Source organism: Caretta caretta, chromosome 1, assembly GCF_965140235.1.
Source record: "Caretta caretta isolate rCarCar2 chromosome 1, rCarCar1.hap1, whole genome shotgun sequence".
Taxonomy (NCBI): Eukaryota; Metazoa; Chordata; order Testudines; family Cheloniidae; genus Caretta; species Caretta caretta.
Window position 1 is genome coordinate 28,629,909 of NC_134206.1, and position 27,302 is coordinate 28,657,210.

Consider the following 27,302-nt stretch of genomic DNA (forward strand, 5'->3'; position numbering starts at 1 on the left):
GGCAGAGCAGGGGCTGGAGCAGCACGCAGCTGCACAGGGCACCAGGACCCAAATTTCCTGGTGCCCTACGCAGCTGCGTACTTTGCGTAAGGGTAAGGACAGCCCTGAGGTCATCACATTCTGCACTAGCTTCAGTTTCTAATCTAAGGTGTTTTAGTGAGTATGTAGAGTGCATTACAGTATTCCAATCTCACTGTGAGAAAGCATAGATAACTGTTGAAAGGTTCATATAGGAAAGGAAAGGACATACATTTCCTACTAGACGTGGACGGAAAAAACACTCTTAACCACAGCTGCTCCCTGGGCCTGTAGAAGCAGCCTGGGATTTAGTAATATGCCTAAGCTATACACTTTTGTTACAAACAGTAATTGCCTTCCCTCAGTCAGGTTCAACGTCACCACCACTTCTGGCTACTTCTCAAAAACCACACATATAATTTCAATTTTTTCCACATTCAGTCACAGAGAGTTGGCCCTCGTCCAAGTTTCAAGCTCATCTAAACACTGGGTTATTTGTTCCAATGCACCACCCAAGTCAGACATGAAGCAAACAAAAAACCCTGTTCACTGACAACCTGTGTTCCTGAAATCTATTAGAAAATGCTGCTAAAGAGACTGAAATCAAACATCCTGAGTGCTCTTTTAGCCAAATCTCAATCTCAACCTCCAATATTTGTTGGTGCAATTAAGTAATTATGCTTCTAAATGGAGGCAACTGTAGGCACAATTAATTGCATAGATTATAATGTAATTTAGGTACATGAATACACATAAATATTGACTACCTCTACCTGGAAAACATTTTATTTTGCTTGTACACCAGCAGCAGAATTTATTTATTTAAATCGATACAAGCACAAAAGCATCTGTTCAGGGCTGTATGTGCCTTTAACATATATTAAAATATAGTAAATGAATGCAGAAATAAAATAAACCCCGCAGACTGCAGACAAGAAGTAGGGGTCACCAAATGAAATTAATAAGCAGCAGGTTTAAAACAAACAAAAGAAAGTATTTTTTCATACAACACACAGTCAGCCTGTGGAACTCCTTGCCAGAGGATGTTGTGAACGCCAAGACTATAACAGAGTTCAAAAAAGAACTAGATAAGTTCATGGAGGATAGGTCCATGAATGGCTATTAGCCAGGATGGACAGGGATGGTGTCTCTAGCCTCTGTTTGCCAGAAGCTGGGAATGGGCAACAGGGGATGGATCACTTGGTGATTACCTGTTCTGTTCATTCCCTCTGGGGCACCTGGCATTGGCCACTGTCAGAAGATAGGATACTGGGCTAGATGGACCTTTGGTCTGACCCAGTATGTTCTGATGCTGGAAACTAGGAAGAAAAGAAAAACATCATACCAGTAACAGTTGCTTACACCCAATGCACCTGTCCCAGATCTCAGCTCACCCCTCTTTCCCAAAAAGGCTAGGAAAAATGAGCCTTGAATGGTAACAGATTTAGGCTATTTTGGATGGAGATGGAGAAAAATGAATTTAAAAGTCTAGAGCCCTTCACAAAAAATACTCTGCAAACTAAGGGGGCTCCAGTTTAGGTATTCCCTCTGACTAGCTGTGGCAGGATGGCACAGGAAGAAAGGTGATCTCTCCAAAGGGTAGGTGTTAGCTATGATATGACTACAACACCTTAAACTCAATCCAGTAACCAGCAGACAGTGTAAAGCCAGGAGCACTGGGGTCTTGTGCTCATGGTCAGAAACGCAGCTTAACAAGTGAACCTCTGCACTAACACAATTTCCAAGCTGATTTAAGGTGCAGTTCCATGCCAAGATTAAATAAGATTAGAGTTAGAAAATGCAGCCAAGGAAGCAAGTCTACTAAATGTCCAGAATCTGTTGTCTCTGATGAAGGAAAACCTAGAAGCATTAAAGTCATAGAAGTGGAAAGCTCACAAATGTTTTACCTGTCCATCTCATAGTGTGCATGGAATTCAGTGTGTGCCACAAGCAGGTATTACAAGCCCTGAACAAAACAAGAACTGGCATGTGCAGACATGTTTGTGCTTGTTGATCTTCACTGCACAACCTGGAGAACTTCAGAGAAATGCACAGCGTTTCTCTAACAGAGATGATAAGAAATCTCTTCAAGATAGTCCTGACAATTGACTGTAGTATGTTAGGCTACCGTGGGGAGATTTGTGTAGGATTAAATTTGCAACTTAATTTGGTAGCCTATTCTATATTAGAGCCCACAAAAGCCATCTCCTTATTGGTTCATTAAAAGATCTGAGCAAAAATGTCCAGAGAAAGCACATGTCTCCTTCCCACTGTAACTGGGTGAACACCAAGAGGATACGTGCATGTGTATGTATATGTCTTATACATTAAACTGACAAGAGCCTGGAAAAATATGCTGCATTGCTTAGCATACTAAATGTTTATAACAAATACATCATAGGTATTGGGATCTATTTGCTTCTTTTTTTCTGAAAGCATGAGCTGTTCATGTCTGGGTGCAAGGCGACTGTTGTGATGGCATCGTGAGGTGACTGTCACAAGATCACACCTCAGTCATGAAGCAATTCTGTCATGACATTGCATGTCAGTTGTGACTTTGTGGTGACACTGCACCCTGGGGCGGGGCTGTGATGTCATGATGTGCCCTGGTATTGCCACCCCATGTCCTAAACGTGCCTGCAGTATAGTTTTCCAAGGGGAGGCTCTCTCTGCCTTTCTTGGGCGGCAGCGGCTCTGTGTGGCTGCCACCTACCCAGGGCTCTCCCTATCCCGACCGTGGGGTCGGCTCCACATGGAGAAGGCCCCACTGCCCTGCCCCAGGCGGGCTGCTCAACCCTAGCATCAGCCAGTCTCTGGAGGTGTCACGTGCCTGCAACTCTCCCGCGCAGCGGTATCACTGAAGGGGACCAAGGGGTGGGTAGGGGCGTGGCTTGCAGGGGAACGCGCGCCTAGTCTAGAGCGGGCGAGGTAGGGCTGCTGGGGAGGGGGCGTGGCTTTCCGCAGTGTCACGTGTGTGCGGAGGAGCGCGTGGGCAGTTGCGGGCGGGGTTGGTGAGCGCGCGGAGCCGCCTCTCCGTTCTCCACCGGCTCCTAGGGCGAGGCCCTGAGGCGTCTCCGGGCGCCCCGCCTGGCGGACCCGGTGTCTGCCGCCCTGTCGTAGCCCCTCCAGCCCGCACGAGACCCCATCCGTCCCCGCGGAGCCGGTTCCGCCCCAGCGCGGCCACGCGGTGACCCGGGCCGCTGGCAGCAGCCGGTTGGGGTGACGCGCGGTGGTGTAACGGCCCCGCCCCAGGCAGCGTCTTTCACACGCTGTGTGTCTGTGTGTCTCCGGCTCGCAGGGCGGCGCGTGGCGCCTCGGCGAGGGACATGACCGGGCGTGCGCGCGTGCGAGCGCGGGGACAAGCCCTCCCGGGCGCCGCCGGGCAGCCCGGCTCCCCACGGCGGCCGGTGCGTACTGCCTGGCCGTGACGTGCCCCGTGCCCTCTGCCCCGGCATGCGGTGCTCCCCTCGGGGGGGCCTGGTCTTGGGTGCGTGACGGGCGGTCCCCGGGCCGGGACAGATCCCGGACTCCCTGTTCTGTGCCGTCTGTTCCAGTTCATTCCTCTCCCCTGACCGCCAGGGTGGTCTCTGGACACTGCTGGGGCGCCTGGCCTCGCTCCTCCGTGACAGCCGTCATCCCCTGCCTTCCCCGAGTGGTGGGGATGGTAAAATGTGGCACTTCCCCAGTGGCCCCCCAGTCACCCTGGTGTGAGGTATAAGGATCTGAGCCAGAGAGTGGAGACTGGTTCTTGTAGCTGTTGACACTGAGTGCAAATTCAAGGCCAGCACCCTTTCATTTCTTCATATGACTTAATTTATCTTTTTGGATTAATCACTGACATTCAAAATAAAAAAAAAGTCTAATGTAACTTCCTTTAATAGCAAGAAATACAAAAATATTCACACTTTTGTGCTGTTTATCTGCTTTCCTTTGTAAACCACCTTAAAGGACACAAACTACAAAATTGTACCATGAATACTGCTTGGTTTTAACCAACGTTGCAAAACTGTGGCCTGCATTGAAGGTGGAATTAATAGTCCTCCCAGGATAATTTGTCCACATGCCCCTTCTGTCATGCCACTCTGCATTTAGTTTTGATAATAGAGAATGGGTGAAAAAGGCCTGCCTTATCAAGAAGGGGTGACATCTGCCATTCAAAACTAAGCACCAAAATTGTTTTCTTTCAACTAGTAGAATATCCATGTAGTCACAAAAATACAGAAAGAAAAAGAACTCTTATTATTAACATCCCTTGAAAAACCTGAAGAATGCTGGTTTTTAGGGTGAATTCTCTTAGAGTTCCTGAACTGAAAATTTTAAAGTAGTAGACAGGTTGTATTTGTTTCCAGTGTTTGGTACCTGTCTCTTCCTGTTTCAGAGTAGCAGCCGTGTTAGTCTGTATTCGCAAAAAGAAAAGGAGTACTTGTGGCACCTTAGAGACTAACCAATTTATTTGAGCACGAGCTTTCGTGAGCTACAGCTCACTTCATCGGATGAAGTGAGCTGTAGCTCACGAAAGCTCATGCTCAAATAAATTGGTTAGTCTCTAAGGTGCCACAAGTACTCCTTTTCTTTTTGTCTCTTCCTGTTGACTCAGAGGCTTTCTGTTGCTTCTGTTTGAGCAGGTCTCTGAATGAGATGATCTCAGTTCACTGAGGCTGTGATTCAGCAGTCTGTCTTAATCAGGAAATTGTTTAAGCATGGGGGACTTCTGCACAGGCTTAAAGTTAAATATGTGCTGGGGGATACTGTAATGTTTCTATTCTGTAATAGCTATCTTTGTCTGTTCTGTGCAGCATTGAAATTTCTCTACAGTATCACCTGTGCTGTACGTGAAAAGAAAAGGAGGACTTGTGGCACCTTAGAGACTAACAAATTTATTTGAGCATAAGCTTTCGTGAGCTACAGCTCACTTCATCGGATGCATTCAGTGGAAAATACAGTGGGGAGATTTATATACACAGAGAACATTCCTTCAGCAGTGAAATTTCATCTCTTCTATGAAAACATGTATCATGTTGTTACAACAATGGGCCATCTACCGAGTAAGTATTTTGTAACTAAGCCATTTTCCATCTTACGGACATCCCTTATCTATATCTCATAGGATTGTTTGAGAAGTGACGAGCCCATAGCTGTTAGGACTTCGCAATCTGAGAAAGAAGCCTCAACTTCCTCTGGCCTCAGGGAAACAACAAAACTTACTCAGCGATGTAAGAGATCAACTGCATTAATTACTTTACTTTGAAAGCTCTTGAAGGCAGGGACTATCTATTTGTTCTCTGTTTGTACAGGGCATAGCACAATAGTCTTGGTCGATGACTGAGGCTCCTGGTGCTAGTAGAATACATATTAATAATAAGGTAATTATTTTATTATTATTAGCCACTGTAAAGTAGCTTGTTTTCTAAGTGAATGTATTAACATGTATTAGGAAATTATAGACAGAATGAAGTATAAAGACATAAATGAGTTGCAAGTCTTGTATAAAAATGTGAAAACATCTTGACATTCATTGTCTTTAAAAAGGAATTTATTTTTTAAACTACTTTAATGTAACCCTTCTGCCAGGCCAAGTTGATAGCAGCAAGGGCCGGGTTCAGTACACAGGGGTTCCCTCTCATTAAAGCAAATGCAAAACTGGCTCGAGCCCCCACCCAGTGACCTGGGAAAATCTTACACACCCCCTGGGCGCCTCAAGGAGGCAATACTTCCCCTCTCGCAAGCACAGAGTCTTGGTGTAGTAGAGAATCTTTAATAACATGAGGTAAACAACATCAGCATTAAATTGGGGAAACACCACAACTAGTGTTCATTAACCAAACCATGAACACCGACCCACCCCAGAAAAATTGGGCCACATCCTTTCCCTCAGGCTCTTGAGTCCCAGAACCCAAACGTCTCTTGAGTCCAGCAATCCCCAAATCACCCAAAGTCCAAAAAAAAGTCCAGCCCTGGAGTTCAAAAGTTCATCTGCAGAGTGTTACTCCCCAGTCTGGCTAAAATGTGCCTGGGTGTGGGGGAAAGAGGTAAGGGGCACCTTACGTGTCCTGAAGCCGGCTGCCCCACAGGGCTCTGCTCCGCTCCACCACGACCGGCTCCGCTCTGCACAGCTCGCCGTCTCATGACCGGCTCCGCTCAGCTCGCTGTCTCACGAACACACCACTGTCTCACGATCGGCTCCGCTCAGCTCGCTGTCTCACAAACAGCTCTGCTCACCCCACCGTCTCACAAATAGTTCCACTGCACACTAGATCTTCCAGCTCCCCACTACTTGACACAGTGCTCAGTGATTTCAGCTCATAGTAGTGGGAGCCTTAGTGCTGGTGCACCATAAGGCTGAAGTGAATTCAGCACAGTACCTGTAACAAAACTCTTAATAGACCCAAAATTAGCTCTGACATTCCACAGTGGAGAGAGACAGAGGTGCAATTGGTGCTTCAGACCCTCACAAAGGGGCCTACACCACCAGGTACTAATACCTGTCTCAAGTCTCTCTCAATTCACAGAGTTTTGGAACCCATGTCCCTTGCCTAGTGAGTGCTACTCAGTTGATGGTGAGTCCTCCATCATAACAAAAAGGCCAAGTACAGTTCCAAGCACAGTTCCCATAATCAGGGTACTAACAATTTATTCTTCCTGCCCCAATAACAGAGACACTGGGGATCCCACAGCAGCCAAAGTGACCATTTGGGCAGCTATGGTCTCATTCTAGGCGTGGTGGGTGTGCCTATGCAAATGAGATCGGCCCCTGAAGTTCTTTTCCACAACTTGCCACACCTCACCACCAGATGTCAGGGTGGAGCCCACCCTGTCTCTGCTTACATTAAGAATAAGGTGCTGTTAATGCTGCTGTGACAATCGTGGTAGCTCAGGCTCTGGTTATTAAAAAGTGATTTTGCATCTCGTTATTACATATTTTATGTGCTGCTGTCCAAATAAAATCCAGTTAAACATATTCCATTTATATAACCTAATTCTTGCTATTAGGATGACAAAAATTGAAGGCTAATAGGCTGAAGGCTATAGAACTACCTGTGTCCAAATTTATGAATTCTTAGGTTATTTTGCTGGATTTACAAAAATGAATACATTTTACAGTTCTTTCCACATTTCTGTTCAAGATGGCCTTTCTGCTGGGGATTCTGGATGCACACTGCTGGAGAGAGGGGGAAAGACCCGATGTAACTTTCAAGATTTGGGACTAAATACTAGAGAAACTATGGCACATGTGAAAGACTGTAAAACAGGTAGAGTAACTCCATTTCCTTCAGGTTAGCCTTGTCTTCTAAGTGCCTGATTTGGGGAGGTGCTGAGTACTAGTAGTCCATTGATTTCAGCGAGCTGCAAGAGCTCCATATGTTTCAGCAGCAAGCCCACAGTAATTGGTTAGTACATGGGAACATGAAATTATGCATGTACAAAGTGCTGAGAGCCCTTAACTTGGAGTTGCGGTGCTTGTTACCTCAGAGTATATCCTCACCCCCTTCCAGGAGTTTCAAGTTGTCAAGAGAATGTTCAGAGATGTCTAATTTTTGGCATCTAAATTCTCTTTGTGTTACTTGTATGATATATTTCAACTTTCTTGGCTTCCGAAGTTAAGCTTCTCTGACATGACATAATACATTTTGCATTAGCTCTTCTGGCAGGCGCTCCTGATCTGTTGAATCCAAGGGGTTAATATATCTTAACCAGAGAAAATCTTTCTTAGTTTAAAAAAAAATAGAATAAACATGTCTTCTCTAGTAAAATGTGGCATAAATGTGTCTCTTGTATTTGTTAAATGAAATATTAGTATTTAGAAACTGATTCAAAGATTGACTTTCAACATTGTTCAAAATCAAGAATGTTGTGTATCAAACAAATAGGGCATTTGATTTCATTTTTTCATAGAAAAATATAGTCTCTGCTAAACACAAAATTCCACTAAAGTGGAAATGTGATCTTATGGGTGTAACAAAGGACCGGGAGTCAGATCTGTCTTCTGTTACTGAATCTGCCACTTACGTTTTGTGTGACTTTATGTAAAGTACTTATAAAGCCTTCTATGCCTAAGTCTCCCCATCTATACAATGGGGATAACAGCACTCTACTTCACAAGGGTATTGTCTGTCTTAATCCATTAATATTTAAGTGTTTTGAGATCCTTGGATGGAACATGATACAGAATTACACAGTATTATTTCTTAGTCAGACATTAGCATGCATTTCAAAGGGGCAAGTATAACTGGAATGAGTGAACATTTTAGAAAAAATCGGCTACATTGTGGTGGTGTACTGTTTTTTTTATACTGCAAAACAGTTTTGGTTTGCAGTTAAAAGCAAACTTGCTCTGCTTAAGTACAGTGACCCCATTTATATGCGTCATGGTTTGTCTGGAATATAAAATATGGTAGTAATAAGCATTTTACAAAACTGCTTTTTTGAGAGAGAGAGCGCGAGAGAGACCACGAGCGGGCAGTCTGACCTAACCCTTACAAGCTGACACCAGCAGGGTTCCTTAGTTATGTCTCGAGAACAGTACACATTAGGGCATCTCTCTGTGTGTAACCTGGTGATTGGTCATAGGTCTGGTCTTCATGATCCTTCAGAATAAGAAATCAAAGGCTGTTTTTTATATATATACATACATACACACAAAATGCCCATTTTACCATATTTATTTGGAGCTTTATTATTATTATTTTCTTACATTTCTTCAGTTCTTTTGACAGGTATGTTTGCAATCACCATCAAATAGTTAATTGGGAGAAATAAACTAATATTTAGTGTATTTTTGTAAAATAACCTACGTTGGCAGTGGGAAATTACTTTTGCCAGCCCATTTGTATCATCTTATCTTTCATTAGACATTGTGTTCCATCTACTTGTTTTGATGTTGGTAAGGCATTCATTTTGATTGACTTGTATTTGTTTATTGATGACTTTTTTGTCAAAAAGATCTCTGTGTTGTTTCTTAAGGTTACTGGGCAATAAAGTATTGCCTGTAGTTATTTAACATGATTTAAATATTTTTGGTAGTAATATTTGTCTTAAAAGAAATAAACTTATTATCTCTTTCAGGCTTCAGTGGAATTCCAGTGAAAGTGGTCACAAACCTATATAGCTTAGGTTTGCCCAGGGAATGGCAGCTTTACCAATACCATGTAACATTTAATCCAGAGTTGGAATCAAGGCGCCTGCGCCTTGCTTTGCTTTACGGTCATACTGAACTTCTTGGAAGAGCCAAAGTATTTGATGGAGCTATCCTTTTTCTTTCTCAAAAGCTGGAAAATCAGGTGAAGATAAGTGTCTTGTGCACTGTTGCATTACCACAAAGCCACTGTCATCTTAATTATGACCTTTGTGTTGGCAGGATGAAAGAGCTGAAACTATCCCCTCCCCAAAACCTTTTGTTTTATTTGTTTAAAATAGTTTAAATAATTTTGTGACCAAGCCATCTCCTCTTATCTGAAGTTTGTTTAGTGTTGGCAGCATCTACTGCCGGAGAGGATGGTCTAGTGAGCTAAATACTAAGATTGAAATAACAAGATCAGTTCAGTTCATCATCCTTCCAAGGGAGATATATTGAATTCCATGCATTTTAGTGTATGTGGATCTTCAAAAAATGAGGCTTGTCTGCTTTGTGAGGACACTAAAGATGGCACTTCCTGTGAGATTGGAATTTGTAACAATGTCCTTGGCCAAAATTACCCTGGCCACCATCTTCTGATGTGTAGAGTTTTACATGCTGGTTGTCTTGTCTGACTTCTGTCCTTCTACCCACAGGTGCCTGCATTTCATTAGTGCTGCATGTATGCATAAATTTTGGCAATCTTTAATTGAGCATAGCTCCCATTTCAACTGTTTGTTATATCTATTAAGCTAATAGAGGATATCAGTTTCCCGGGCTGTCAATCTAACACTTTTCAAAGCTTGAAAATACAATATGTTTTTAAAAAGTAGAAAAAGACAGAAGTATAATGTACAGTTTTTTATTTTCTGGGGCTTCACATAGCACACTGAACTGGCTTCACTTTACCGTATTAAAATTGCTATTGCACTCTAGTCATATTTCTCGGTGTTTGGTGGCCTTACAAGCACTTCTCAGTCTCAAGTTTTTTAGTAATATTGCAAGTGTTTCAGTAGTCTGCAGTTTGAAACATATTACTGGAACAAAAGGTGAGTAAGTGGCGGGGGGGGTGGGTGGGAGGGAGAAGACTTGTAAACCAGGGAGCTGTTTAGATGGGTTTATGGAAGAAAATGCCACAACCCTTTAGCTTCTTCTGGGTTATACGGTAGCAGTAGTTTTCTGGCACAGAAATAAATTTTAAATCATCAGTCACCTTTGCATGATAGGAAAGCTCTGTCTTTGGGAGAGTAATGATTATGCCAATAAACACAGTGCTCTGGATATGTTGATTGAAGGCCTGCCTGACCAGTTAATTTTTGCATTAGTTGCAGTCCTTGTTCTGAATATTAACTTCCTGATCCCAGAAAATCAATGAAAAGACAAATTATCTGAAAAGTAATATAGGATTCATTTTTGGGCAGTTAGACTTTTACAACTACTATTCTATATTCAAGGTAAGATGTGGCCTGAATATTGTATGTACCTGTTTTGAATTTTTTCTTAGGTTACAGAATTATCGAGTATAACGAAAAGAGGTGAGACTGTAAATATTACCATTACACTAACAAATCAGCTAGCATCAAGTTCCCCTGTGTGCATTCAGTTTTTCAATATCATCTTCAAAAAGTAAGTGATTTTGAAAGTGTTTGTTTGAGATTAACTGTTAAAGTTGGAGCATAAATACATGGCTTTATCAAAAACTTTGTGAAAATTAAACTTCTAAAAAGTTGCATATCTAGTAGCATCTGATTTTTTTCGATTGTTCAGGTTGTAAAAATGTGGGTTGAAAATCTCTTGATGTTTGGTACATAGTAAAAAAAAATTGTTGCCAGAAGTAGTTATGGAAAAGATTTTTTTAAAATAAATTTCACTCACAACACCATTTACTCCAGAGAAGCTGCTTCACTTCAGCCAGTAGTGAATTTTGACTGTTGACTATTAAACATACAGATTTCCTGTGCTGTCTTTTTACTTGTGTGAAAATCATTCTCAATAGAAGTCAATAAGGGCAAAGCTCTTTACATAATTCTAAGTAAACCTTGGGTTAAGAGTTTCCATATTGGTTTTTAAAAAAATGTATTGATGGGTTGTGACATAGAGGGCCACACTTTCAAACACAGCTGAAGAAATTGTGCCCATCCATATTTACACACAAATTAAGTAATTATGGTTTACCTAGCACATAAATGTGTATGCAAATACAAATTTTGTGCAGTGCAGTGTTGGCACTAATTTGGATGCTAATTTGGTGTTTGAGATCTCCTGAAATAAAGGAACAGTTGTATTACTTAGTTGCTTTTAAACCAAACCTGAACTCAGATGTATCCATAACCCAGCTTTTTACCAGTTCAAACTGACACGTAATAATTCATAGTGTCAAGTCAGAAAAGAGCAGCTTACCCACTTTAGAAAACTGATAATTATTTTGGAATAAAATTCACCCTTGTGAGTGGGCCTGCGCAATTTCCTACTTACCGTTACGTGTCTGTAAGTCTTTAACCCAAGTTTTAAGTGGTATTTAAATGATGCGTACAGTTTTGTGCAGGTCCTCTCCAGAGCCATGAATTTCATCCGGTGTCAAAGTTTTGTTACCTTTCCAAATGCTAACTAGGGAACAAAATGGTTTCTTACTTTTATTTAAGTTCTTGACAAAATTCTCATTAACTTCATTAGTAGCAGAATTAGGACCATACTGTGCTCAGGCATGCAGTATCTTTTAACCTAAATATTAAAGAGAACAGTTGCAGGAGACGTGTGGTAGCATTACTCTTCTAATAAAATATTCTCCTTCATGTGCGTCCGAGCAGAATGGGAAAGCCTTTCAGATGGATGCATCTTTGAGCTCTTAAGATAAGAAACAGTGTTAAGTGTGTAAACAAATTATTGCGAATCTGGTATGTTCTATGTTTTCTCAATTAGACCAATTTGTATTGTTTTTGACTGCACACAAAATACTTTGATTTATTTCTGTGGTTCATGTATTTTTGTGGGATTCTGTTTTGTTACTCTCCTGATACTTAGAAAAAAGGTTGGTATTATGTTTGAAGTAGTTATTTTAAGATGTTCAAGGACTGTTGTCTCTGAAGTTATGACGTGAAGTGGGATATAGAATACAAAGCAGTATATTTCTAGATTATTAAAGAAATGTCTGATTAGTGTTATAAGGCAAAATGTTTAAGGCCGAATGATTTAATCTGATTCCATGAGATTAATTATTTCCTCGAATGTCTTATTCCTATTAAGTGAAATTTCTACTTAATAAATAAATTAGACTTGTACTTTTTTGGGTATTAAAGGTATTATGGGTTTGATAGCGCTGTTAGGAAGCTTTCTTCTCTTCTCAGCCTAACTATTGTGTAGTGTTGGTGTGCTCTATTAAACAGCTGCCATGGTCCACTTCGGGAAGTGGTGGAGGGGGTGGGGTTCCGCATTTCATTAGTGGATGCAGTGATTCCTGTTTATGTTGCACAGTTCACAAAGTGCTTTGGAAGCCTTCTGATGAAAGTGTTACGATAAATGTGATACTGTCATTATTTAGTAGTATTACCTATTATTAAAGCTTTATTTATGTCCAGAGTTTTGGGCAGCAGTAGTGATTTCCATTTGAATTTTGAAGTTGGTCAAATTTTTGAGATTCTACACTTCCTTAACATATTAATAGCTCAATACATGGACTTAATGGAATTGTGTGCATTTGTTAAAGGACATGTTTTTTCTTTTATAAAAACCATTGGAATGAATTCATTTCTTATATTCCATAATGCAGGTATAACTCAACTGTCTTAATCAAATCTCACAGCTGTGTGGCCTCATTGCCCCCATACCAAAAGTGTTTGTAAATTGCCAGCACACAGACTTTTTGACTTCACTTATCAATTGTGCCTTAGACCTTTCAATAGAACGGGGTAGTACTAGCTACTGTGGTTCTGAACTCTTGCAGTATTTCCAGTTTGTACTAAGGTATTATAGCTGATATTGGTTTTTGAACTGCCCCTTTTTTCCTTTTGACTGTGTGTCACTGATCTGGATGTGGTCTTTTTCTTTTTAATTTTTTTTCTTGCACAGTAGATTGTGAGATTTACTAGATATAGTTTAATTTTCAAGTCCAACTTACTGTCTTGAACCCTGAGCAGTTTCTAGAAGATAGCTTTGTTTGAAGAATTACTCCTGGGGGAATTCTGTGCCACTTCACGTGCACAGAATTCATGACCTCTGCATATTTCTTTGCTTCCCTGCAGAAAAATGTCTTCTGACAGAGAAGCAAAGGGGGGCCGCAAGAGTTGTCATGTGCCCTTCCCTTGCAGTGCTGACATATTGGTTCAGGCCCCCAGAGCAGCCAGTAGAGATGTAATTCACTGCCGGGGGCTTGCCGGGGGGGGGGAGGCTGGTCAGTCGTGTGTGTGTGAGAGAGAGAGATTCTGTCAGTCTTGCTTGCTATTGTGGCACACTTGGCGTGGAAGGGCAGGCTCTATCCCCTTAGGCAGAGCAGAATGTAGCAGCCTGCCTGCTTAGTGAATTGGACCCATTGTTCTTAGTGAATTCCCCCAGGAGTATAAAACGGGTGTAAAAGTTTTAAGGCTCCTTTACACTGCCAGAATAGTCTAAAGGATCCTTGTTGTAAAGGACAGTGTGGCCTTATAAATGCTTATGGTGCTTTAGTGATTAGAACTGGTCTAAATTTCTGGACTGAACAAATTTTCCTATCAAAATGTGCTCCATGAACTCTTTGCTACTGATCTTTTTGGAGATGGTCAGTAGCCAATATAAATTATGAGTTTGATTCTCCAACCCTCACTTGCTCTTCATTTGCCTATGATGTAACAGTGAGCATATCATAGAATCATAGAATATCAGGGTTGGAAGGGACCTCAGGAGGTCATCTAGTCCAACCCCCTGCTCAAAGCAGGACTAATCCCCAACTAAATCATCCTAGCCAGGGTTTTGTCAAGCCAGGCCTTAAAAACCTCTAAGGAAGGAGATTCCACCACCTCCCTAGGTAACTGATTCCAGTGTCTCACCACTCTCCTAGTGAGATGGCTGCATCTATTTGTGTTCGATTAATAATTTGAAGTAAAGGCTCAAACCTAGCTACATTACTATTAGACAAAGGGGGTTTGGGGATTTCCTCCTGTGCACCCCACTCCCATTCTCCATCCATTGTATTGTAATTTAAATAAATTTCCAAAATAATTGAATCCAGCATGTTTATATTGCATTAGTTTAACAAATGAAATATGCAGAATTTTGCAGAATTTTAAAATATTGTGAGCAGAATTTTTAAATTTTTTTGTACAGAGTTCCCCCAGGAGTCAAGAATATAGCTAGGTTTGAGACTTGCGTTGTGAGTTCAGCTTCTGTTGTGAATTTGGTTAACTTAAAATTTAATGCTCTAATAATGAGTTAAAACCATCATCTATTTTCGGTGTGTTCTAAGAATGATACTTATGTGATGTGTTGAAAAATATGCATTAATACATAGGGTTTGGAAAAAGCTGTCCATGTACCAAGTTGGACGGAACTTCTACAGTCCTTCAGATCCAGTGGAAATTCCCCAGCACAAGTAAGGTTTGGGGTTTTTTTCCTCCCTTTAATTCTAGAATTTTCTGGTAACAGTTTATGGTACTGTGTAAACCCTTTCCAGTATATCTTGCTGGAGAATAGTTTTAATGTCTGAGCTTTGCGTTTGAACAGCATCCCTGCCATTCTTAAGATGTGCTGAATTTTTAATACAAATTGCAGCAGGAACTTGGGTACAGAATCTCCACTGTAACGCAGAGCAGCAGGAGCTAGGCAAGCCAGTGGTGATACTCTTTGTATTACCAGTGCGAGAAGAGAGAGCGGTTATACTTCTTGCATGTTTGTGTAGCAATAAATGTGCAAAACTTAACTTTAAACACATGGCAGCCGAGATGGTGGAAGTGGACCTACATTGTTAAATGTGGGTTAATTCAAAAATAGTTATTTTAAATATTTTTCTTTGCATTCCGTAAGACTGACTCTTTGGCCAGGATTTGCTGTTTCCATTACACAGTTCGAGAACAGAGTGATGTTAAGTGCTGATGTGAGCCATAAAGTCCTTCGCAGTGAGACTGTTCTGGAATTCATGACAAGTCTGTATACCAGGATTGACAGAGTGCGCTTCATACAAACATGTGAAAAGGAGCTGCTAGGACTTATTGTGCTTACAAGGTAAAGCCATCACTATTTATTTTGCTGTGCTGTTGACTCAGGTGTCCTGTCAACTAGAACTATTTGTGCATAGCGGCTTTTTGCACTTCTTTCTACTTTAAAAGTGGTAGTCCATATTAAAAGTTGTAGTGGTTTCTTATGTCATTCATAAACTAAGTGTTCATGAGGCAGGAGATTGCTGTCTATTAAAGATTATAGGTGTGTCTTGCAGTAGAAAGATCTGCAAAAGCAGGAGGGCATGAAAGAAAGCTGGGTGTCCCATGAAGAGGAGTGCATTGGGTGTCTCTGCCAGAAAAAGAAACTCCTATGGGAGGCCTCTTTAAGAGGGAGCCTCCCTATCAGAGAATTGCTGCCCCTTGGAGAGGCAGTGGGCCATCAGTTTTCTCCCCTCACTGTGACTTTACTGTCTCTAGAATAGAAGATTGAGCTGGCCATTATTGACCTTCCCCCTGCATGATCCTCCTGTTCTGTGGGGATTGGAGCAGGAGAAGCCAAAAAACACCCAGCAGAACCTGGATTTGGGCAGGGCTTTGATTTCTTTTGCCTGCTACATGTACCACAGTGTGACTCTTATCTTTCTTTTTTTATTCTGATTTTTAAACAGAGCCTTCTGGTGTCTGATGTTGGGTCACTGTTCAACCCCTCTTGGGGCTAGGTAGCACACCATTTTAGTCTGTTTTCTCTCTGTTTGGATTGCTCTTGCAGCACCTCTTCCTTCTGGCCTGGAAGGAATGATGGATATGTACTCCTTGAATTTGATGTCTTCAAAGCTTGCACATTGATCCTGCAAAGACGTATGCATGTCATTATGTTTAGGGTGCTGTGAGTAATTCCAGTGGCCTCAGTGGGAATACTTGCAGTAGATAAAATTAATGCATTCGTGTGTCTTTGCTGGTTTGGAGCCTTGGATTTTTTTTTAAACAATTCAGTGTAGTTAAAATTAAGTTATTAGAGTAAATATGTTTCTCCTGGTACATCTATGTTAAAACTGTCTTTTGTAAATTAATCAGTCTGGTTTTCAGTAATATTTGATCAGATTTTTTTTTAACGTTTTTATTGTACTACTGAAAATTAATTAAAGGTGCAAGTTTTATCCTCTGAGAAAATATAGAAGACAACATCATGTAAAACTGTTAGGCGTAGTACTGATAATATTTGTTGTGCCATTCTAAGCTTCCCCCCCCCCCCCCGCATATTTCCAAATGGACAAGTCTCTGTACTGAAGAAGACTTATGGCTGCAGTCATTTATACCACACTTAAACAGGCCAAGCAATTAAATCCCCTCACTTATTCTGCATTTTCATAGATATAACAATAAAACCTACCGTATTGATGATATTGACTGGTGCGTGAAGCCAACGGACACATTTCCAAAACGTGATGGCACTGAAATCTCTTACGTTGATTATTATAAGCAGGTAGGTTAAAAACTAGGAAGCTGTTACAAACAAAAAAAATGTTTTATATTATTTTGTGTGGTCGCTTCTAAATGTACTGGCGCTGTAATTGTGGCAAGTATGACCAAGGTTTTCTATATTAAACACAAAAAACACAAAAAAGGAACCATTTTTAGTAGTATGATGTACATTGGAAATACAATACTATTACATTCGGATGTTTAAAATTACTTTTACTAATGGACTCTGGGAACACTTTGCCATTTTCTAGGATGAGGAACTATTTGTAAAGAGTTTTGGAGATGAAATAGTTCTTTATAGGTGTGAAATATTAACAGCATTCTATATATTAGAGCATTTGGCTTACCCTCTTACGAAAAGTAATAGAACTTTAACTTGTTCCATTGTCTTTAAAATATGCTCAGGACAGAGTGCTCTTGGCAAGTAAGAGCAAACATTGCTCCATCCATAAACATACATGTGTAAAAGATAAGTTACGGTGAATTCCTAAGAATAATGATGTTTCACACTTACGTGGTACTTACATATTTGAAGCACTTTATGAACATTAATAAAATCATGAGTACACTTAGTGTGTGGCAAAAAGCATTTTCACACTCATCTCTACTGTATTGTATTCTATTAGTAAAAGTAATTTTAAATATCTAAAAATAGTTAAATATCTAAAAATCTATATTACCAATGTACAATAAAACTAGAAATAGTCCCTTTTTGTGTTTAATATGCTTCAAAGCACATAAATGTGCTAATATGGAAAAAATCTGCTCATCCTCTTAAGATGCTGCATGTACAATACACATTAAAAGGTGTTATATTTCATTAGTTCCAGTGCTGGGAACACAACTGTACAGTAGTTAGAATGTCATCCATCTTTGCCCTTGTTCATATGTTTGTTTAAGGGCAGGCTTACGTTTGGTCTTATTGGAGGCATCCTATCCTAATCACATTCTGAGACATTAGATCGAGGTAAAGTATTGCTGCTTTTCATTTAAAGGTTTAATTAGGTCAAAAGATAAAATTGGAACTGTTCACACTTGTTGGGTGCATTTGGCCTTGTACCTTCAATTATACTTTTCCTGAATGGTCTTATTGTTAGTGCCAGAGTAAATTCAGTAACTCCACTGATTTGTACTGGTATAACTGATAACAGAATCCGGCCTTTCATTGTAATTATTCATGCAGCTATATAAAGTAGCTAGCTAGTCTGATACCTCCCTTTATGTCTACACGTATAAAGTCACTTTATACATTTTGATTCCATTTTCTCCTTTGTTAGTGTCTGAGTTGTATTGGAGGTGATGGTGAATTAGAACCTCTGTCTTTATAATATGAACTGGTTCTTTACAAGTACAAGAAAATACAGAAAGGTAGGGATTGGCATGTTGATATGCAGAGAAGACAATATTTCATTCTTATCCCTTTTGGTTGGCCAGGAATCACTTTCACTGGAAGCAAAAGATTATTCTAAATACATGTGGAAACCAGAAAAGGAATATAGGAGGTGATAGTGGCGGCAGCATGGAAACCGTAGCAGAAAATATCATACAAGAAAACTTAAGATTCTGTACTGCCTTGTGCCTTGTGTAGGTATTTAGACCTGTGTAAAATATTAGCTATTCCTATTTGGTAGCGATTAACAGTGGAGTCAGGCCCAATATCTTTCCAGAAAGTAGTTTTGAGTGATGTTAGAAGCACAGGATAAAAACGTAGGTCTAGATTCTCAGTGTACTGGACCTCACACTCTGCCCTTCCCCCTAATCCTGGGGGCTGTTTTTGGCAACTGGTGCAATTTAGAACAGTCTCTGTTGTGAATTATGTCTAGTTAGCTATGGTTCCTGAGGATCCATCCCCTGAGCTGGGGATAGCTGAACCACTGCCTGCTTCGGCTCTTGCACTGTATGCCCTATACATCGGGAGAGTAAGGAATGGCTGGTTTAGAGGTATCTATGCCAGTTTTACCACACAGGATTTCCTCTACACAACAGGAATCCCATGTGGTTGGGAAAGTCTGCTTTCCTTCTCCTTTGTACCTCCGGAGAGGGGGGGTGCGTGTATCTCTATATGTGGACAAGATTAATTTGGTCTTTATTGTACAGCCCAGAACACAGCCAGTGGAAAACTTGCAGCTTATGAGCAGATTTGACTAATTATCTGGAATGTGGTGCAGTATCTCCTGATTAACTTTTACCTCAATAATATTTCACCTTACAGCAGTATGATATAGTCCTGACTGACCTAAATCAGCCTGTGCTGGTTAGCCGATTGAAAAGTAAGCAGAATAGCACTGTTGAACCCCGTGTTGTCCACCTGATCCCTGAGCTGTGCTATCTAACAGGTAAACCACACTTAACTTATAAATCTTGTCTGATCCAGCAGCTAGGTAATGTAGGCTGACAGCAAAAGAGGACAGGGAGCACTTGGAATGGTATTTAATTAGCAAAATGACAGTATATTAAACATACTCTGATTCAGTATGATGGGGAAGCATGAGGCAGAACCAGACCTGGCTGCTGAAAATAGCTCCTTAGCTTGTGTGTCATATGGGAACTGCACTAGGGCCTCTGAGGGTATATCTACACAGCATTTGTGAGCGAGCCTCCCAGCCCGGCTGATAGAACTAGCACAAACCTGAGTCTGTAAAAATAGCTGTTTGAGGTTTCAGCTTGGGCTGGAGCTCTGGTTCTGAAGCCTAGAGAGGAGGCAGGCTCGGAGACTTGCTGCTGTGGGCTGTGTAGACATACGCTTATATTCAACTTGGGATGGGGTTGGAGAGAACCAAGCACTCCTAATACCAAAAAGTCCTGGGTTAATTAGGCAAAGGAATATGACAGACACCAGTACCACCCCACTGCCCCCAACATAAGAGGTTCTCCTTATGCCATGCTAGGTCCCTATGTTGGGGGGGGCGGGGCAGTGAGGACCTAAGGAGGTGATAGGGACAAGTAACCCTCACGCAATTAAACAATAATAGAATACCATTTATTTAAATATTTTTGGATGTTTTCTACATTTTCAAATATATTGATTTCAATTACAACACAGAATACAAAGTGTACAGTGCTCACTTTATATAATATTTTTTTTATTGCAAGTATTTGCACGGTAAAATAACCAAAAGAAATAGTATTTTTTGATTCCCGTAATACAAGTACTGTAGTACAATCTCTTTATCATGAAAGTTGAACTTACAAATGTAGAATTATGTACAAAAAAACTGCATTCACAAGTAAAACAATGTAAAATTTTAGAGCCTGCAAGTCCACTCAGTCCTACTTCTTGTTCAGCCAATTGCTCAAACAAACAAGTTTGTTTACATTTGCAGGAGATAATGCTGCCCGCTTCTTGTTTACAGTGTCACCTGAAAGTGAGAACAGGCATTCTCATGGCACTGTTGTAGCCGTCATCGCAAGATATTTATTTGCCAGATGCACTGAAGATTCATGTGTCCCTTCATGCTTTAACCACCATTCCAGGGGACATGCGTTCATGCTGATGATGGGTTCTGCTTGATAACGATCCAAAGCAGTGTGGGCTGACGCATGTTCATTTTCATTATCTGAGTCAGATGCCAGAACAGCAGAAAGTTGATAATTTTTTTTTGGTGGTTTGGGTTCTGTAGTTTCCGCATCAGAGTGTTGCTCTTTTAAGACATCTGAAAGCATGCTCCACACCTCATTGCTCTCAGGTTTTGGAAGGCACTTCCGATTCTTAAGTCTTGGGTTGAGTGCTGTAGTTACCTTTAGAAATCTCACATTGGCACCTTCTTTGTCAGATCTTTGTCAGATCTGCTGTGAAGGTGTTCTTAAAATGAACAACATGTGCGGGGTCATCATCTGAGACTGCTATAACGTGAAATATATGGCAGAATGCGGGTAAAACAGAGCAGGGGACATACTATTCTCCCCCAAGAAGTTCAGTCGCAGATGTAATTAATGCATTATTTTTTTAACGAGCATCATCATCATGGAAGCATGTCCTCTAGAGTGGTGGCCAAAGAGTGAAGGGGCATACAAATGTTTAGCATATCTGACATGGAGATACCTTGCAATGCCGTTTACGAAAGTGCCATGCAAATGCCTGTTCTCATTTTCTGGTGACATTGTAAATAAGAGGAGAACAGCATTATCTCCTGTAAATATAAACAAACTTGTTTGTCTTAGCAATTGGCTGAACAAGAAGTAGACTGAGTGGACTTATAGGCTCTGAAGTTTTACATTGTTTTATTTTTGAGTGCAGTTATGTAACAAAAAAAATCTAAGTTTCACTTTCATGACAAAGGTTACACTACAGTCAGTACTTGTATGAGGTGAATTGAAAAATACTATTTCTTTTGTTTATCATTTTTACAGTGCAAATATTTGTAATAAAAAATAATATACTCTTTGATTTCAATTACAACACAGAATACAATATATATGAAAATGTAGAAAAACATTCAAAATATTTAATAAATTTGGTTGATAATAGAAAGTTGGTATTCTATTGTTTAGCAGTGCGATTAAAACTGCGATTAATCGCAGTTAATTTTTTTTGAGTTAATTGCGTGAGTTAATTGCAATTAATCAACAGTCCTAAACAGTTTTTTAACTTAAACTAGAAACAGGAACCTATATGAGATATGTCTAGGTATGTGTGTGCTTGGGCAATTCATTTACCCTCACTGTTTGTTTCCTAATTTGTAAAATAAGGATAAATGATACCTTTCATACAGATGTGTTGAGAGGCTTAATTAGCTAGATCTTTTTTTGATTTAAAAGTGTTGTAAATCAGGAGCAAATCAGTTGAAGTTGATAGGTTTACACCAGTGCAAGATCAGAATCAGGACCCTGGTGATCATATAGTGCTTTGAAAATGTGAAATGCTACATAAATCCTAATTGTTATTTTGGAATTCGCTTCAGCCAACAGGTTCAACAGTGATCCGCATGAGACAGACTCAGATTCATTTTCTTATGTTTCAAGATAGTGATAGTCTTTTCAGTACTTTATATGCTATGTGGAGTTACGTTATCTAAGGGAAGAGAAAAATTAAATTGGTATTGTGGGTTCTCATATGGGTCACTGTTAGTTTCTTTACAAGAGTTGTGTGTGTTTTCAATTGACCATTTTATTCTGCCAGTATTTAGCAGTTATTTTCCTTGTCACTAAACAACTTCTTTAAATATTCATGAGTGAAGTGCTGTGTATATGCTGCACTGGGGAGAACGAGGCTCATATTTTAGATATTCAGGAAGTGGGAGAACTTTCACGTTTGCTTTGCAGAAAATGGAGGAGTTCTTCAAATGCTTGCTCATGTCAATGCCATGTTAGGTGTGTGCGCCCCCGTGGCTGTTGAAGATTTTTGCCTTAGTGGTATCTGTAGGGCCAGCTCTGGCGCCTCCTGGAGCGTTGCGCTTTTGCACTGGTATATGAGGTGCCGTTAGCCCTGTGCCCTCTCAGTTCCTTCTTACTGCTCATGACAGTTGTTCTTGCGACTGCAAGCATTTACAGTGGTTCTCTTTCATAGTTTCTTGTATATAGTTGTTCAGTAGAGTTAGTATTTTGTAGTTAGTAAATTAGAGTTAGTTAATGGTCCCGTTAGGGACATTATCCTAGGCATGGGGCATGTCCTGGTCCCCGGGCTTCAAACCATGTTCCGCTTTCCATAAATCTATGCTGATCAGTGACTACTATGCAAGTTGTCTGAAGTGTTTGGGGGAGACGCACATTTAAGATAAGTGCAGAATTCGTAAGAACTTTAGGCCAAGGACTCAAAAGGACAGAGGTATCTGTTTGAAAGCCCTCCTGATGGAGGCTGCTCTGATACCTGCCTCAGAACCATCCCATTCTGACTCTGCACTGGGCACGTTCTCATTGGTATGGAGTGCTCCACTGGCCCTGGGCTCACCCTGGCACCATTTGCCATCGCTGATGCCAAGAAAGAAGTGCAAAAAACAGCAGGAGTGTTCCCCGGTGCTGAGCAAGGACAGGAAAGGGAGGGCAGGTAAAGGACCCGTGTTGGGCCACCTGCCTTCGGTGGAGTGGCAAGGGGCAGCCTCTTCATCAAGGGCCCTGAGCCCACCCAGGGAACTACCTCAGACTCCTGGGAGCGGTAGGGGACCCCTACATATAACAGTTCCTTCGACATGGAGGCATTTCAGGCAGCCAGGGACCTGATGGCCCTCCCAGTACCGCCTACGCAACGGGCTCTCCAGTCAGCGGCAGAGTGCGCGAAGGCTTCTCCTTCCAAATGGAAGCTCTCCATGGGACCACCGCAATGGGCACTCGGTTGTTGCTGGTCCTGGAGTCACGGCACCAGTCCTTCACATTACGGCCCTGATTTCCTGTACCACAACCACAGTCTCCGATCCCGTGGCCCGGGTCTCTGGCTCTATGTTCACGCTCTCGCGCTTCATGTTGTGGCTCACTGACCTTGCAGTGTCAGTCCCCACCCTCCCGGTACCAGCTGCCCTCCTCTCGGCAACAGTTGTGATGCTGCAGCACCAATTGCCGACCCCTCGAAGGTCCTCGACGTGGTCTCCAGCTCGACGCTACTCTCTACCATCTCGACTCCAGTCCCTGCCTAAGCAGTACGTTCTCCGGAACGCTGCCAGTCACCTTCCTTGCAGCTCTGCTTTCCGGCCTCCTGTCAGGGCTGACTGAGGGAGGCACCAACTGCCCTGCCATGGTCCCCGAGAGAGGAGTCTTCCTTGGAGTCAGAGGGGGAGTTCAGTTCGCAGCCTCAGAAGCATTGGTCAGCCTGGGCACCAGACTTTAGAGCTGGACCTGCAGCTCCCCGTGATACCAGGCCCATACTCTCACCAATCATCCGCAGCCACTTCCAACAAGCGGTCTGTGGCACCGCCTACACTGGTGCAGAAGCCAGACTTGGTCTCTGATGCTGGTACTGAAGGGCAAGTGTCAGTTTCAAGGGGGACTTCCCCGGTAGAAAGTGCCACAGCCCCTCCCTGGTATTGTCTTCATCCTCCTCATCCCTGGATGAAGCAGTTGCAGGTCTCTCCCACCAGATGACTTTCGGCCTACCAGGAGGAGCTCACAGAGCCAACACATAGCCTCTTTGACATCCTGGTGGCTGCAGCACTCTCTAAGGTTGCACTGCCAGTGCATGAAGGGGTGCTGAAAGTGGTCAAGGCTCTTTGGCAGACCCCGTCCCCTTTGCCACCAATGTCTAAGAGGGTATGTGATGTTACGAGTGTAATATAATATCTCATTGAAAGATGACAGGGCCAGAAAGAGTTAATTAACTCACCGACTGACCTGACCCATGGCCGAACTTTAGAGACTGGTTAGGAAGATATGTAAATGAATAGAGCTTTGAAATGCAATGCTGTATTATTGTTAGAGATAGAAGAGATGTTTGCTCATGTCTTGTGATGTAAACAAACAAGTCTTGTCTATTGCTATAGTTTTGATTCAAAGATCAGAAAAGGAATATTAACATATATTTGAGTGAAATAATAGTATTGTCTGTGTCTCTTTGAAGGTTGTGATAACCTGTGTCTGATCTGTTTAATGGATAAATTATCCTGGGCTAATTTCCATGATGTTTGGAAGAAGGAATGTTAAGCCTATTCTTTTCTCAGGCCAAAAGGCTGCAGGAAATGTATAAAAATCTTGGGACACGATCCTTCTTCATCTCAGATCTGCTTTGGGTTTCAAGAGGGGGAACCTTAAGCCATAAGGATTGAGATCCCCAGTCACTGACTGGAGTCACCCTGAATATGGACATTTGACTATAACCTATGGACTATTTCTAAAAGGACTTTTGGCAACTATAAGCTCATATGTGCTATGTATCTGAAACTCAAGAATTGAATTCAAATCTGTATGTATCTTGATCTTTTAACCAACATTCTCTTTTTTTCTTTTTTAATAAATTTTAGTTTAGTTAATAAGAATTGACTTTAAGCGTGTATTTTGGGTAAGATCTGAGTTACCATTTGTCCTGGATATGGGGCTTGGTCCTTTGGGGTCAAGAGAACCTTTTCTTTTATACGATGAAATAAGATTTTCAGAATTTATCATCATATGTTTGACATGTGTGTCTGGATGGAGGCCTGAGGCTGGGTACTTTAAGTGAACTGCATTATTTGGACTTCTGAGTAACCAGTGAGGTACTATAGAAGCTGTTTTGTGCTGGCTTGGTAAATCTAAGTACTGGAATATCCACTAGCGTTTGGTGTTTGTCTGCCCCGTTCTGTTTGGAGTTCACCCTGATTGAGTGACCTCAGCTGGCTCCCACAGGCAGCACCGTCACAGGGCAGAAAAGAAATTTTATGAGCTTGACAAGTGCTACGAATACTTGTATTCACACCCGCCTCCAGCATCTCTGGTAGCATCTGCTGCAAATGAGCAGGACAGGCAAAAGTCATGCCTAAAAACAAGGACGCTAGAAAACTGGACCTGTTTGGGAGAAAAATTTATTTTACTGCCAGGCTCCAACCTAGAATATCTAACCAGCAAGCATTGTTGGGGAGATATAATTTCAATATCTTGGATGCGTTGAATAAACTCCCTGCCACAAGAACTTGGACAGGAGTTCACGTCCATCCTGAAGGAGGGTAGAACAGTAGCCAGAGCCTCTCTCCAGATGGCGTTGGATGTGGCTGATTCGGTGGCCAGGTCAATGGCCTTCGCTATATCCATGAGACGCAACTTATGGCTGTCCCAAGAAGTGCAGCAGTCCATTCAGGACCTTCCATTTGAGGGCAAGGCTTTGTTTTCAGAGCAAATGGATACCAGGCTGCACGGACTGAAAGATTCCTGTATCATGCTTCGCTCCTTGGGACTGTACATGCCGCAGGCCGACATTTCCGGCCCCCTCCGCTGCCTAGATTCTCGGGTCCGCCACAGAAGAGCTCCTACAAGAGAAGGGAGAGACACAAAGGTGTTAAATGTTGTCCCACCCCATCCTCCTCAGATGCCCAGTTGGGGCCCGTGCGACACTCAGGTGGCCCATGGCAGGCATTTTGAGGGTGCGCCCGAGGACAGTATTTCAGTCTGGCCCTAGGATCCATCCCACCTTCTGTTTCTGAACTGCTTGTCTCCTTTCCTCACTGCATGGGCTCAGGGTACCTCAGACCGTTGGGTGCTCAACACCATTACAGCTGGCTACACCCTGCAGTTTTCCTCCGTCCCTCCTCCCTCTCCCTTTTCAGGGACCCTTCTCATGAGCAGCACCTTGTCCAGGAGGTGGAAACCCTCCTACAGATAGGAGCCATAGAGGAAGTTCCTCAAAATATGAGGGGAAAGGGAATTTATTCCCAGTATTTCCTAATCCCAAAGGCCAAAGGCAGCTTTAGACCCATCCTAGACCTGCATCGCCTCAACAAATATCTCAAGAAGTTGAAGTTTCGCATGGTCTCCCTGGCCTCCATCATCCCCTCTTTTGATCCATTTCCTGTTTCCACATTTCTGTTTTCCATGAACACAGGAGATTCCTCTGATTCATAGTGGGCCGATGCCGTTTACAATTCATGGTGCTTCTCTTCGACCTTTTGTCTGCTATGAGGGTCTTCACAAAGTGTATAGTAGTAGTGGCCGCTTACCCGAGACGTCAAGGGGTATAGATCTACACATACCTCGATGACTGGCTTGTCAGAGGCAGGTCACAAGCACAGGTTTAGCACAGCCTCAGTCTGGTGCGGGCCACCTGTCAGGATCTGGGCCCACTTATAAACTAGCGGAAATCAACCCTGACCCCAGTTCAGGAGATAGAGTTTATAGGGGCAGCACTCAATTCTACTCAGGCCAGGGCCTTTCTGCTAGAGTCCCTGTTCAGAGGCATGTTGGACCTCATCACACATGTAAGAGCCCACCCGCTCAAGACTGCTCAGGTATGCCTCAAGGCTCTGGGCCATATGGCAGCATGTACTTAAGTGGTCCAGCATGCACGTCTATGCTTCAGTCTCCTGCAGACGTGGCTGGTGTTGGTTTATGCTCCTGGCAGACATAATTTGGATCTAGTGGTCACAGTCCCATCGCACATCCTGTCATCCCTGACCTGGTGGATGGTCCCCCGATCAGTGTTGGAAGGAATTCCCTTCGTGGCCCAATCTCCATCGATAACATTGGTCTCCAGTGCTTTGGATCTGGGATGGAGAGCCCAGCTCGATGACCTCAGCACGCAAGGTCTTTGGTCACAGGAGGATCGTGCCCTCCATATAAATGTTAAGGAATTCAGGGCTATATGCTTGGCCTGCCAGGTGTTTCTTCCTTACCTGAGGGGCAGAGTGGTTCAAATCCTGATGGACAGTACTGGTGTAATGTTCTATATCAACAAGCAAGGTGGAGCTCTCTCGTCAGCTCTATGCCAAGAGGCTCTCCAGTTATGGGATTTCTGTGTACAGCATGCCATTCATTTCGTGGCATCACACCTTCTGGGTGTCAGGAATGTGCTGGCAGATCTCCTCAGGAGGTTCTCTCATCTTGCTACGAGTGGTCACTCCACCCAGAGACAGTCAGTGATCTTCCAGAGGTGGGGGACTTCCTAGGTGGACCTGTTGGCATCCAGGCAGAACAGAAAGTGTCACCAGTTCTGCTCGACCTGCAGGCTCACCAGAGGT

The 27,302-nt window shown here is 42.3% G+C and overlaps 1 protein-coding gene and 1 long non-coding RNA gene across 5 annotated transcripts in view; one reads left to right on the top strand and one right to left on the bottom strand.

Annotated features, from left to right (window-relative positions):
• Positions 1–788: 788 nt before the first annotated feature.
• Positions 789–2,009, bottom strand: LOC125620678 (uncharacterized). The gene is made up of 3 exons (XR_007352291.1): positions 1,926–2,009; positions 1,230–1,337; positions 789–1,079 (listed from the first exon to the last, which is right to left on the bottom strand). It is a non-coding gene; the product is annotated as an uncharacterized LOC125620678 (long non-coding RNA).
• Positions 2,010–3,014: 1,005 nt separating this feature from the next.
• The window catches only part of PIWIL4 (piwi like RNA-mediated gene silencing 4), a 70,844-nt gene continuing 46,556 nt past the window's right edge, over positions 3,015–27,302 (top strand). For 2 of the 4 annotated variants that reach the window (XM_048843388.2, XM_075126826.1), the window contains exons 1-9: positions 3,015–3,425; positions 5,126–5,231; positions 7,143–7,268; positions 9,082–9,296; positions 10,635–10,756; positions 14,610–14,690; positions 15,122–15,319; positions 16,627–16,738; positions 18,950–19,073. In XM_048843388.2, the coding sequence (XP_048699345.2) occupies positions 3,345–3,425; positions 5,126–5,231; positions 7,143–7,268; positions 9,082–9,296; positions 10,635–10,756; positions 14,610–14,690; positions 15,122–15,319; positions 16,627–16,738; positions 18,950–19,073 (1,165 nt within the window). In that variant the 5' untranslated portion in view covers positions 3,015–3,344. Of the gene's footprint in view, positions 3,426–4,600; positions 5,064–5,125; positions 5,232–7,142; positions 7,269–9,081; positions 9,297–10,634; positions 10,757–14,609; positions 14,691–15,121; positions 15,320–16,626; positions 16,739–18,949; positions 19,074–27,302 lie in introns of those variants that run through there. The other 2 variants (XM_075126824.1, XM_048843396.2) reach the window with 2 other exon arrangements.